The 14,179-nt window shown below is 42.1% G+C and overlaps 1 protein-coding gene across 2 annotated transcripts in view; it reads right to left on the bottom strand.

Annotated features, from left to right (window-relative positions):
• ABCA1 (ATP binding cassette subfamily A member 1) overlaps window positions 1-14,179 on the bottom strand; it is a 134,016-nt gene that overhangs the window by 98,392 nt on the left and 21,445 nt on the right. The window contains exon 2 of one of the 2 annotated variants that reach the window (XM_053567077.1): window positions 13,233-13,393. In XM_053567077.1, the coding sequence (XP_053423052.1) occupies window positions 13,233-13,298 (66 nt within the window). In that variant the 5' untranslated portion in view covers window positions 13,299-13,393. Of the gene's footprint in view, window positions 1-8,919; window positions 9,443-13,232; window positions 13,394-14,179 lie in introns of those variants that run through there. The other variant, XM_053567086.1, reaches the window with a different exon arrangement.

Raw genomic sequence — 14,179 nt, 5'->3', positions numbered from 1 at the left:
CCACCACCTCCGGCATATGGGGCCAGTGCCCTACGCCTTTGAGCCACAGGCACCACTAGACATAATTTAATTGAACCAGTGGTGTTCAGACAACTCGTCACACTGCCTGAGGTCTCTCACCTCTTCCATTCCTTTCATTTCTAGATTCCAACATTCTAATTAGGAAGAGCATCACAGAGCTGGTAAGAATCATGGGGCCTTGTGTTTAAAAGTAATCATAACTGTGGCTTCAGAGTCACAAAACCAAAAGAGCACTGGTATAAAATCTTTTTCTTTTCTTTTTTCCCAAAGCAGAAGGTTTTCTTGATCTTTAAGTCTGTATATTTTTATTGTAGAAAATTTGAAAATTAAAAAAATGCAGAAAAGATTTTTAAAAGGTAAATATAAATCTCCCTTAATCCTATTCCCCAAAGAGAATTTCTAGTAAATTGAATTAACCATGCTATTCTGTTAATATCCTTTGTCTTTTTTTATGCATACATAAATTTTTTCTGTACAAAACTGAGATTATACATTATATATAACTTTATATCCTCTTTTTCATTTAACATCATACTGGGAGCATTTCCATGACATGAAATATACTCTTAAAATATGACTTTTTTTTTCTTTGTAGAGACAGAGTCTCACTGTACCGCCCTCGGGTAGAGTGCCGTGGCATCACACGGCTCACAGCAACCTCTAACTCTTGGGCTTACGCCAGTCTCCTGCCTCAGCCTCCCAAGCAGCTGGGATCACAGGCGCCCGCCACAACGCTCAGCTATTTTTTTGTTGTTGTTCTTGTTGTTGTTGCAGTTTGGCCAGGGCTGGGTTTGAACCCGCCACCCTCGGCATATGGGGCTGGCACCCTACTCACTGAGCCACAGGCGCCACCAAAATGGGCACTTGATGTTTCTATCTATGACTGATCATAATTTAACCTTCCTGCTATTGCTGGTGCTTCAGATTGTTTTAGGATTTTTGTTTGTTTATGTGCTATTTGATTTCTGATATTTAAAAAAAAAAATTCTTAATTTCCAAAGACTTTTGATACAGTTCTACATTGAACTCTTTTTTCTTTTTTTTTTTTTGACAGTCTCACTTTGTTGCCCCCTGTAGAGTGCCATAGTATCATAGCTCACAGCAACCTCAAACTCTTGGGCTTAAGCAATCTTCCTGCCTCAGCCTCCCAAGAAGCTGAGACTACAGGCACCCGCCACAATGCCGGCTATTTTTATTTACTTTTGTTTTGTTTTGTTTTTGTAGAGACAGGGTCTCACTTTTTTCTCAGGCTGATCTGGAACCCATGAGCTCAAGCTATCCACCTGCCTCAGCCTCCCAGAAGGCTAGGATTACAGGCGTGAGCCACCGCTCCCGGCCTTACGTTGGCTATTTTTTGAGATGAGATCTCACTCTTACTCAGGCTGGTCTCAAACCTATGTACATTAAACTCTTTTATAAACCTTTCTGGAAGGCAATAAAGCAAGATAATAAGACAAGTTGTACTAGCATGATAAGAACATTGGTAATGTTTTTAATACTTCTCCTATGTTTTCTAAATTTTCCATAATAAGCAACTATTACTTCTCTTATGGAACAAAAAATACATTGTAACCATAAATACCATAAACTATGAAGAAAAGTTTGTGTAGACAGACCATGAGGAAGGGGGTGGGGGGCAAATGGATCCCTTTCTAGAAGAAAGTATGCTGACAGTGGAATCCTCAAAATCAAAGTTGGGACTGGCTGGTCTTGCTGATATTTCTGAAAATAATCCCAAAAAGTCAACATACTGAGATCCCTAAGCTTGTGAATGACATTCAGTCTTTTCCTTGTTTTTTTTTTCACTGAGAACATCTTTTTATTCTGTAACATTTTTTAAGTTGACATACATGTATTTCAAAATATCATGTTGTATACTTTAAATATATACGATTTTTATTTGCCAGTTATACCTCAATGAAGCTGGAGGTTGGCAGAGAAATCCAATTTCCTTTCTGCCAAAGAACACAACCATGACTAAGAAAATAAACTTTACTACCAGCTGAGCTGGGACTCCCTCCCCAGGTCCTTCGTGCCTTTATCAGCACTTGGTCCAGCGGGGACTCTATTTATCTATGAGTGTCCCCACTAGGGTCACTCTTTTCTCACTAAGCCCACCACTTGGGAAGAGCTTAAAAATATTTGTTGAGGGCGGCGCCTGTGGCTCAGTGAGTAGGGAGCCGGCCCCATATGCGGAGGGTGGCGGGTTCAAACCCAGCCCTGGCCAAACTGCAACAGAAAAATAGCCGGGCGTTGTGGCGGGCGCCTGTGGTCCCAGCTGCTCGGGAGGTTGAGGCAGGAGAATCGCGTAAGCCCAAGAGTTAGAGGTTGCTGTGAGCTGTGACGCCACAGCACTCTACCCAAGGGCGGTACAGTGAGACTCTGTCTCTACAAAAAAAAAAAAAAAAAATTGTTGAATAAGGGAATGAACTGAAGTTTATAAAATAATGAACATGGAAATAGAAGTCAGTTGAGTCCTTTGGGAAAGTGATTTGGCAATATGTATTCAAAAGTCATGTTCATCCCCTTTGCCCAAGTAATCTTCCTGGGAATTCATTCTAGGGAACTAAATTTAAAATACCAAAAAGCAATATGCATGAAGTTATTCACCCATTGAAACATTATAATTGCAAAATATGAGAAACAACTTAATTGCTCAGCAATAGGGAAATGGTAGATCTACTCCACAATATATCATGCAATATCATCATCCATTACAACACAAACACTGTCAATCATATAATATTAAGTGAAAAAAGTAGAAGGCAAAATTATATGTGTCCCAAGCTTGCAACTCAATAAAATCACTTACAAAGATTAACAAAGACAAGAATAAAACTTTTTACAAGTGGCGTGAATATAAATGAATTCAGAAAAGAATAATGAACTCAGAAAAAAAACACACACAAAATAAAGAGAATGAGTAAATAGTCATCAACCTTCAAACTCTGAAACCATCATTTGCACTTTCAAGATTAAATAGTAGCTTCCATTTTTTTAGAGCCCAATGTGTCAACGTATACTGGGCACATTTTATAAAGACGACTTCATTTACTCCTCAGGGAAACCCTGTGAGGTGGAAACCCTTATTTCATATGTGGTAAAGCTAAGGCTCCAGAAAGGGTAAGTTGCAGAGCTAGTTAGTGGCAAGGTTGAAGTTAGCAGCCAGCTATGCCCAATTTAGGAGGCCAAGTGAAATTCTATTTGACACGCAAGTAACTTGGGTAGGAAATGGCCCCTCTAAGGTGACATGATCTAAAAATATCGACAGTTTCCACAGACGTAAGATGAACTCATAGCTTATAGATTTATATTAGTTGCAGCCAGTCCTAAGCACCTACTATGTATTCAGGGAGTTTTGTATATGTCATCTCTAATATCTAATTCATAATAACCCTGTGAGATAGGCTGAATTATTACCATTTTAAAAGTGAAGAAACTGATGTTTAGAAAAGTTATGAGCATAAGAGACTGCACCAACATTTGAACCTAGATCTACTGACTCCTAAATTTGTTCTTTTGCACTCATCGTGCTGCCTCTCATAAAGCCTTGTTTACCGCACATATCTTTTAAGATAAGAGGAAGGAAGGAAGGAAGGAAGGAAGGAAGGAAGGAAGGAAGGAAGGAAGGAAGGAAGGAAGGAAGGAAGGAAGGAAGGAAGGAAGGAAGGAAGGAAGGAAGGAAGGAAGGAAGGAAGGAAGGAAGGAAGGAAGGAAGGAAGGAAGGAAGGAAGGAAGGAAGGAAGGAAGGAAGGAAGGAAGGAAGGAAGGAAGGAAGGAAGGAAGGAAGGAAGGAAGGAAGGAAGGAAGGAAGGAAGGAAGGAAGGAAGGAAGGAAGGAAGGAAGGAAGGAAGGAAGGAAGGAAGGAAGGAAGGAAGGAAGGAAGGAAGGAAGGAAGGAAGGAAGGAAGGAAGGAAGGAAGGAAGGAAGGAAGGAAGGAAGGAAGGAAGGAAGGAAGGAAGGAAGGAAGGAAGGAAGGAAGGAAGGGAAGGAAGGAAGGAAGGAAGGGAAGGAAGGAAGGAAGGAAGGAAGGAGGAAGGAAGGAAGGAAGGAAGGAAGGAAGGAAGGGAAGGAAGGAAGGAAGGAAGGAAGGAAGGAAGGAAGGAAGGAAGGAAGGAAGGAAGGAAGGGAAGGAAGGAAGGAAGGAAGGAAGGAAGAAGGAAGGAAGGAAGGAAGGAAGGAAGGAAGGAAGGAAGGAAGGAAGGAAGGAAGGAAGGAAGGAAGGAAGGAAGGAAGGAAGGAAGGAAGGAAGGAAGGAAGGAAGGAAGGAAGGAAGGAAGGAAGGAAGGAAGGAAGGAAGGAAGGAAGGAAGGAAGGAAGGAAGAGGAAGGAAGGAAGGAAGGAAGGAAGGAAGGAAGGAAGGAAGGAAGGAAGGAAGGAAGGAAGGAAGGAAGGAAGGAAGGAAGGAAGGAATGGAAGGAAGGAAGGAAGGAAGGAAGGAAGGAAGGAAGGAAGGAAGGAAGGAAGGAAGGAAGGAAGGAAGGAGAGGAAGGAAGGAAGGAAGGAAGGAAGGAAGGAAGGAAGGAAGGAAGGAGAAGGAAGGAAGGAAGGAAGGAAGGAAGGAAGGAAGGAAGGAAGGAAGGAAGGAAGGAAGGAAGGAAGGAAGGAAGGAAGGAAGGAAGGAAGGAAGGAGGAAAGGAAGGAAGGAAGGGAAGGAAGGAAGGAAGGAAGGAAGGAAGGAAGGAAGGAAGGAAGGAAGGAAGGAAGGAAGGAAGGAAGGAGAAGAAGAAAAGAAAGAAAAGAAAAAGAAAATCTTAGAAATCACTTCCAGCAGCTGAAAACCAAGTGTGTGTGAGCAGATCAGGAAAGAGATTAGAAAAAGATTGATATATAGTAAGAGCTAACATTTTAAAAGGTCTTACTTTGTACCAGTCTTCTAAGTGCCTACAAATATTAACTCATTTAATCTTCAGACTCTAATTAGTGCTACTATTATATACATTTTACAGATGAGGAAAACTGAGGTTCAAAGAGTTAATAAATTTTCTAAAGATACAAGACGGGTAACTGACAGAGCTGGGATTCAAAGCCAGTCTGACTCAAGGGCCCCTGCTCTTAGCCACTAAGCACCCCAACATCTTAATGCCCCTCTGCTCTCATGTACCAGAAAACGTAGACTCCTCATCTTTCAAAGTCCTTGCTGAATGAGACACTAACATACATGAATGAATGAATGAATGAAAAGACTACCTCCAAAGCTCAACACCACCCAACCAGAGAAGTCATGCGAGATAAACTTTAATCTATGCCCTTTTACCCCAGACCTCTAAAATTATTTCTGTCATTGAACAAAAAACTCACATTCCATCCTCAGAGAATATGCTAGGTATAACTTTTCCTAATAACCACCCTCTAAAAATCTAACTTAACTTCTTTCAGGAATGCCATTCTGGCTATACTCATTAACGAAACTTTCCCTCTCCATTTCTATTAGCATTTTTCCTAAACATAGGCCCTCATAAATAGCTTAGAGATAAGGTTGATCCTTTGACTTTATCAACTCTTACAGAAAATGCTCCAGGCCTCATGCCTGTAATCTACCACTCTGGGAGGCCTAGGCAGATGGTCTGCTTGAGCTCAGGAGTTTGAGACCAGCCTGGGCAAGCAAGAGACACTCTCTAAAACTAGCCAGGCATTGTGGATTAACACAGAGTCCAGCCCATCATAGATGTCATCATCTCATTATCATCATCAGGTTATTCAACATGCATCAAACTGACATACTACAGACGTTACTGTCTACTTCAGTATTTATTCCTGACTTTTGCTATTGGCTGCAGAAGTTCATTCATATACCACAATCCAGTCACTCTGGGAATGTATTTAGCTACTTAGCCTGAGAACACACTCATGGCACTCTTAAATTCCGGAGATTTATCCCTATTAATTCAACATGAGGGCAGAGCAAGGCCCAGTTCAAAGACCACAGAAAACCAATAGACTACAATTTGGGGTGTGGGCAAGAGTCTTCTGAATAGTCATAGCCAAAATAATTCAGGTTATGCTAATAAAAAAAAAAAGTTGTTTTTTAGCATTGAGACAAAGACTCTTTATATTACAATGGGGTTTGAAAAAAGAAACAAAGATAAACATCAGAAAGAGATGAAAATATTCTTTTTATTGCATGGTCAAAAATCTAAGAGAACTGAGACCAGGCACAGTGATTCACACCTATAATCCCAGCACTCTGGGAGGACTGAGGCAGGTGGATTGCCTGAGAATAGCCTAAGCAACAGCAAAACTCCATCTCTAAAAATAGCCAGGCACTGTGGTGGGCACCTATAGTCCCAGCTACTTGGGAGGCTGAGGCAACAGAATCACTTTGAGCCCAAGAGTTTGAGGTTGCTGTGAGCTAGGACACTACAGTACTCTACAGAGGGTGGACAAAGTGAAACTGTCTCCCAAAAAAAAAAAAAAAAAAAAATCTAAGAAACCTCCAAAATTAACTAAAAACCTTTAAACAATTTGAAACCACTGGCAAAATTCTCCTAAATAATAGCACTGGTATAAGTTTGTGAAAGCCAGATAAATTAATACATGTAATGTGGGGAGGATAGGATAATGCCGCTCACAGCAAGAACAGACACATAGAAACGTAGGTATTAACTTATATAAAAGAAAACCATAGAACTTTAGTAAGATACATAAAGGAAGATGGCAATTAATGAGCCCTAAAAGCCATGCTTCTTGATGAGAACATTTAATATTCAATTTCCCAAGCCAACTTCTATAAATTTAACACAATTTCCCTTAAAATAGTGATAGAATACTATTTAGAGCTTGATAATCTGATAAGACTCAATGAGAAAAAGAAAATAGATGAAAACATCAAAGGATATTCTGAGAGGCATAAAGGGAAGTGTGGGACACTGAGCTCCCTCAGATATCAGAATGTTCCTCCAAGTAAGAGCACATTCAGGGCACTATGAGCACCCAAATAAAACATACTTATCAAACGACCCACTGAATACCTCCAAAACATCTCCTTGCACAGATAAGATCTTAATAAATGGCCCAAAAATAACTAGAAAAGGAATCACTGTTAACAGAAGCTGCTGGAATGACATGATATAAATATGAAGAAAAATTAATTTTAGATCCGTGCCCAGCACCATATCCCTCATTTTTACCTGGGAAAACTATAGTGAAATCTTAAAAATCAAATCAGAGAAATATTAGGGGGAAGGGAAACAATTATTTAAAGCCAGGCCTGTCTCCCAGGAACTGTAAAGCCTCACTTTATAAAGCACTGATGGTGGCTTTTTAATTTGATTGGATCCTTTGGAAAGACATCTGGTCATGTCTTCAGGGGCCACACTTCAAGGGCCATTTCCCTTTAACCTAGTAATCCTACTCCTCAGATTTTTTGGCCTAAAGAAATAATACAAAAGTAAGAAAAAATTATATGTATGAAATATTTATAGTAATTTATTTATAACAACAGTAACCACTGAGAACAACCTAAATGTTGGTAATAGGGTTTGACCTTATAAAGACAGTGTTGTTGGATTAGTGCAAAGCCATCAGGCATGTCAATGGCATCCAACCATGGTAGATTTAGAGCCAAAAGATCTAGGATTTCCTCCTATTAACTTACTAACAATGCTTTCTTCACCTAGATACAGAAATTGTAATATACACCTCTCAGAATTGCTGTGAGAATCAGGAAGATAATGAATATATAAATACTACTTTGAAAATTACAAAGCACAACCTACACATCGGGGCTCATTATTATAAATAAGATTATTTGGAAATATGGAAACAGGTCAACCAAATATGTTAAAAGGAAAAAGAATACAAAATGATACCTATATATGTAATGATTCCACTTGGTTCCTTGGACTATCATCATTCAAGTTCCCTCAGCTCCAAAAGTCGCAATCCCAAGCCTCACGACTGTGGCCCACCTATTTTAACTGCACATAAAATAAACTTCCGCTGCCCTTCTTCCGCTGCAAGGCCCCATATGATCTGGCCTTGTCTATTCCCAATTCCTCCCAACCAGTCATCATTCACTCCACCAGCACCACTGGCTTCTAGAAGTTCCTCAACCCAGTTACAAGCACCCCAGGCTCTGTGTGATCTTCCCCTGGCTCCTTGCTGTCTGAACCTCAGCTCAAATGTCATGACCTAGGCCAGCATGGCTCATGCCTATAATCCTAGCACTCTGGGAGGCTGAAGTAGGAGGATCCCTTGAGCTTAGTAATTCAAGACCAGCCTGAGCAAGGGTGAGGCCCTGTCTCTACTAAAAATAAAAAAATTAGCCAGGTGTTGTGGTGGTCACCTGTAGTCCCAGCTATTTGGGAGGCTGGGGCAGGAGGATTGCTTGAACCCAAGAGTTTGAGGTTAAAGTAAGCTAGGCTGATACCAGGGCACTCTAGCCTGGGGCAATAGAGTGAGACTCTTGTCTCAAAAAAAAAAAAAAGCACAACTTGCAGTTCTAAATGAAGTCCTGACCCACATTGTTAGGATCCAATGCAGTATTACAGTTTGTTTGGTTTTTTTTCTTCACAACACTTACCACAGATTATGATTATATTTTTACTTATGTGGTGATGTGTTTCCTATATGCCTCTCCCACTGAACTGCAGACTCTGTGAGGTCAGGGATCATGGGTGTTTATGTCACCACTGTATACCTGGCACACTTCCCACAGGAACAGATGCTCAGTAAATATTTACCCACATGAAATAATGAATAACAGCTATTTGTTTTAACTTTCTTCATTATATAGAAGGGAAAACTAAAGCTCAGGAGAAAAGAGTTTTTCTAGGCCACAGAGGTGCTTGGGAGCCAAGCCAGGATGAAAATTGTAACTACTGCTGAAGAAAGGACTAAAGAAATGGGTCAGGTGAAACTGGAAATGGGAAAGGGAAGCAGAGGGTTTCCACCTACCTTGCAAAATTCTCTTTTTTTTTTTTTCTTTTTTTGAGACATAGTCTCACTCTGTCAGCCTGGGTAGAGTGCCATAGTGTCACAGCTCACAGCAACCTGAAACTCTTAGTCTCAAACCATCTTCTGCTTCAGCCTCCCGAGTAGCTGGGACTACAAACACCCACCACAACACCTGGACTATTTGTTTGGTTTCATGTAGCTGGTGTAGACACCAGCTCTCACTCTTGCTCAGGCTGGTCTTGAACTCCTGAGGCTCAAGTGATCCACCCACCTCATTCTCCCAAGTTCTAGGATTACAGGTGTAAGCCACTAAACCTGGCCCTAAAAACTGTCTAAAGGCTATAAAAGGAAGAGTTTTAAATTTTTTGATAGGTTATTCCTTATCCTGAAAGAAACACAAATTGTGGTACTCTAATTTATACAAAAGTTACAATTATCTATATTCCCAGCCACATGGCTAGGCAGATCTATTTGAAAAAATTAATGGTAAAGGCAAAAGAAACGAGGCCATATGGCCACCCTCACTTTATCCCATCTGTTCTACTGGGACCCTGGCCTCTGGCTCAGCCTAAAACCAAAGGAGAATCCCGAAAACTCTGAAGTCCCTCCCCCTTGCTGTCCCCAGCCCTGGAATGCATACCACCCACACAAGTTACTTTGGACCCAAACTGAGCTTTGCACCCAACTTTCGCAACCCAATTCAATATATCTTTGCCCAACAGAAATAGTGGAAAACCAACCCTGGCTGATGGTCCCTCATGAATCTGCACAGTGGGGGCCCAGGAGAGAGGTCCCCCATAGTCACTAGCAGTTGTGGACACAGAGTGAAAGGGCAAATGCTGCCTTCTGCACAGTTGCTCTGGGGCATATTGCTCAGCCTCAGGATTTTACAATAGTGCTCCTGTCTTCCTGGCAGCAGCATATAGACTTTTTGTATTGTTTCTATTCTTCCTAGAGCGGGGGGGGGGGGGGGGGGGGTGTGCGGGGGGTCCTCCTCAAGACCTGCAAACTGATAGACCGTTAACACATTTACCACTCACTCAGCAAATATTTATTAAGCATTTTCCAAGTGTCAGGCTCTGGGTTGGGCTCCGGGGACCAGTACATAAACTTTAAAATCTTAGGAGAAGGAAAACAGCAGTGAATTTCTATACACTGTGGGCAAGACCTATCTTGTAGGGCTGCTGACTCCTTCCCTTACCTAATGGGCAGGGCTGCTCTATGTGAGCTAACAAAGTGGCACCAAAACCCTTAGCAGGTTCCAATGCCTAAACCATATAATCTAGAAATCTAAGCCAGGTGAACTGGGAAGCAGCAACTGCCAGAACTTAATATTCCATGCCATCAACCCTGCCTGCTAAAATGGGCCTGCACCAGGGAGGCCAGTTCCAGTGCTCCTTCCACGACTGGCCCATTCTGGACCCCTGTGCCCCTCTGAGCCCCAATTCCACCAACTGTATGAGAGGCAGCCAGATCTTTCCAAGTCTGACAATCTAAGTATTGATGACCTGAAATAAACCACCTTTCTCTCTGATTCAGCAAAGTACACTTCCTTTAGAAATCAGGAAGGGAGGTACCTAAAACAGGCCAGCAGCCATGGAGAAGCATCTAAAAAAGCACTTTTGTATCACAGTGTTGTGTCCCTACTTCCTTCTTCAACGCTGCCACAAGGATACAAGTGGCCTTTGGCTGAGCCTGCCTTTCTCTCCAATCCTTATACTTTTAAACCCATAAGCAACACTGAGCAAGAAGCAACAAGCTCAAGACCAGGGTAGACTGGCCTAGTCTGAATGCCTCAACCCCACGTCCTGTTCCAGGACACTATGCTTCTGATTCCTTCCCTGGATAAGCACAGAAAAGCTCTTTCCTGCCATTTCTTCTACCTCTAAGTTGGGCAATGCCGTGCAGGTGCAAAAAATTTGGGAGAGGGAGGAAAAGGCCCTATGATGGGATGGAACAAGGCAGGGCCACGTCTCTGATATCTCAGCCTCATGTCCCAGCTCAGTGCTGATTGGATGACCTTGAGGAAATTCCTTCTCTGATTTCTGCCTTCACTTTCTCATCTGTAACTAAGAGGTTTGAACTGGCCCCCTCGCTGTCAACATGGTTGGATTCTTTCCCACTACTCACTACCGGACACAAACCATGGGCAAACCAGGCAGAGATAATTTCCCACAAATAGGCCACTGCGACTGGGATGAGAAGGGGAAGGGGATCAGGACCACGCAGTTGCTAGGAAATGAAGATAAGGATGAACACACAGGACCTGGGAACACCAGGACTTGGGAATAACCGTGGGAAGAGAGGAAAGGCAGGAAGAAGTCAGAAACTTCAAGATTCGAGATGGAGGACAGAAAAAATAAGGATGCAAGGCAATTTGACACAGTGATTTAAAGTACCAACTCTGGAGTCACACTGTCCGGATGTGAACCTTACCTGTGCTCCTCTTTACCAACAGACAAAGTATGTAACCTCTCTATGCATCAAGTTCCCCAGTTATTACATGAGAAAATAGCAGGACGTCATGTCATAGGGGCCATAAAAATAATCCAGTTAATAACTACCTAATAACTTACTACCTAGCACTTAGAAACTCAGAATTCTAAGTATTTGCTTTTCTTATAGTAATACAATGTCACATATTTCACCATTATTATTACTAAAACAAATAGAATCCATACATCCTATTTAGGTTCCCTGTTTATAACATGAGAGTTTGAACAAAATTGGTGTTTCTCAAACTAGAACCTTTACATATATTATTGTGGGGTAATATCTGAGTTCTCTATGAGGATTTTAAACATTTTATGTTTCCACTGCAATGGTCACCTCAATAAATTCTATTAACATATCTGGATTTTCTAAATGCTTTACTTTAAAACCAAATTCTGGCACAAGATTTCAAAGCCCAAGCAAGTTTCTATTCGTGTTTGTGACTGTGTTGTATAATTGTAGCCAATTAATGAGGATAAAACAGGTGCAGAATTGGTTTATGAAGTGATAAGACTGGACCAAATGAAAGCCAAATGGCCTCAAATGAAAGTCATTTAAATAGAAAAGTGGATGGAGAATTGAATCATGAGCAGATAGTAATATAGACTGGCCAAACACAAAAGGATCAGCTTATAAGTATTCACTAACATAGTCACGTTACAACTTATAGTTTGGTTTCAAGGTAAGTAACGTCAGCTGTGTCACATTTACAGTGTTAATTTGAACTGTATTGATTTTGCAATTTTGTTTGCATTTAATTTGTAAATAAATATGGAACATAGTAGCTGTACGTGTATAACAGCCTGTAAAAGGTTTATATCTAGTTTTACCTATGTGCACATTTAAATAACATTATAATAAAAAGAAATTTAGTGAAGGCAAGGGTAACCTTGCCATTTTATTATTTTAAAGAAGGTCCAAGCATTATTCTAGCTTGAGGAAAACTGAATTAAATTCTCTTGAAGATCCCTTATAGCTCCTTGCGTTTCAAAAAAAATGGTCATTTAGGTTATAGACAGGTTGAGCTTCTTTAAGGCAGCCAAGTAAGGATGATGGTGTAGAATGCAGAAGAAAGGACAGGACAGGAAAAAGATTTAGAAACAGAATTATAGAGAGGAGCAGCTTAACCCAGAGATGGTATCTCTAAGGAAACATGCAGCAAGTTTAGAGACAGAAAAGCAAACAGCTGGTATCCGAGCTTCTCAGCGAGTCACCCTGCCTCAAAGTCATCACATTCTTCTGCGGGAAAATACCATTCCCCTTTGCATTAAAAATGATCTCCAGATTACCCAAAGCTTTATTGATCCATCTGGGAAGTGAATGTCTTAGAACCCTCCACAAAAATAAAACAAGCCTCAGTTATTATATTCCTCCAGGCCCAAAGGAGCTCATCCAGACTGACACTGAGATCCAGGTACTGATCTCTAAGAGCTGGGCCATCAACTCACTTCACACACAACTCCCAGAAATACAGGAGCCCATGAGGTACTTCTGGAAAGTCAGGTGGCTCCAGGGGCTGCAGCATAAGGAAACAGTGGGGTGGTCAGGGCAATTCGCGGCCAGATTCCAAAGATGAGTACTCAGACCCAGCACTAGCACAAAGTAAAGCTAACACTTCTGCCTGGCTGTAAATCTGCCTTCTCTACTAAGCCACTGGGCCTTATTAGGACCATGCAGTCCTGCACCCACAAGAGCATTCAATCCCTGTGTGCAAACCCAAAGAGTTCCCTCCACCACCACCCCCACTGCCTCCAATCCCCAATTCAAAACCATGGAGAAAAGCATGGGAGAACCCCCACCCCTGAGAAACCCAAGCTTACTGTTTGTCTTCTTCTGAAAGTGAGGTTTTTCCACAGCAGCAACCTTAGCTGGGGCCAGCAAGCCATATCACCTCAGCCGGCACCCACGGCGTGTGGCTCCTCAGGAGCCCTGGAAGACAGTGGCCAGAGCTCACAGCAGGGACACTGTGGCTGGTCATTAACTGAAAGATAAAGCAGGAGGGAGAGAGCTGTCAGTTATTGCTGCAAAACCAAACAACAATGAGGGTGGCTGCGCCAGCCTCTCACCTGGGCCCTCCAACACCGAGCTCTGGGTCAAGCCTGTTCCTCAACAGAGCATAGTCCCAGACTTCCAAGCCTCTGGGTGCACCAGCAAATAGGGCTTCGGGAGGTTTTCTGGGAGCAGCCTGGGTGCTAATCATTAGGATCCTAATCACTGTAGCTCCATGGCTATGATCCTTTGAGAATGAAAATGCACTTATGAAAATGGAGTGAGCATTCTTAGGTGGTCAAAACATAGAGGCTGGAAATGGCATATTGAAACTTCAGCGACCTGCCTCTCTTCTTTAAGAAAGTGTCTCCCCTCACATACAATGTCAGCAGCGTTTGTAAATTCTGCCTCAAGCCTAGAGAGACTTCTGCTATACCCTGAAAGGTACTGCTGACTAAATTTTCATCTAGTGGGGTCTTTCCGATGACAGATGAATAGCACCATCAATAAAGCAGTTTCCCAATCTGGAAAACCACAGCATGCCTTAGGTAAACACCAAGGAAATACCACTGACACCTGGCTCTCAGGCAGTGAGGACAACCCCAGTGCTGTGTCTCCGTAGAAAGAAAACAACATCCCACGGAGAAACAGTCTGCTAAGGCGGGCTCAGCACATCAGCTGTGAGACAGACACACTCCCACAGCTGGGACATATGCACACTCTGGCTGTGCTCTGCTCACACCTGAACACACAACCCCGGACTCCTTGTCAGGTGTCA

This window comes from Nycticebus coucang, chromosome 2, assembly GCF_027406575.1.
Source record: "Nycticebus coucang isolate mNycCou1 chromosome 2, mNycCou1.pri, whole genome shotgun sequence".
Lineage (NCBI taxonomy): Eukaryota > Metazoa > Chordata > Mammalia > Primates > Lorisidae > Nycticebus > Nycticebus coucang.
Note: the sequence above shows the minus strand (reverse complement) of the source record. Positions and strands in the feature narration are given on the sequence as shown.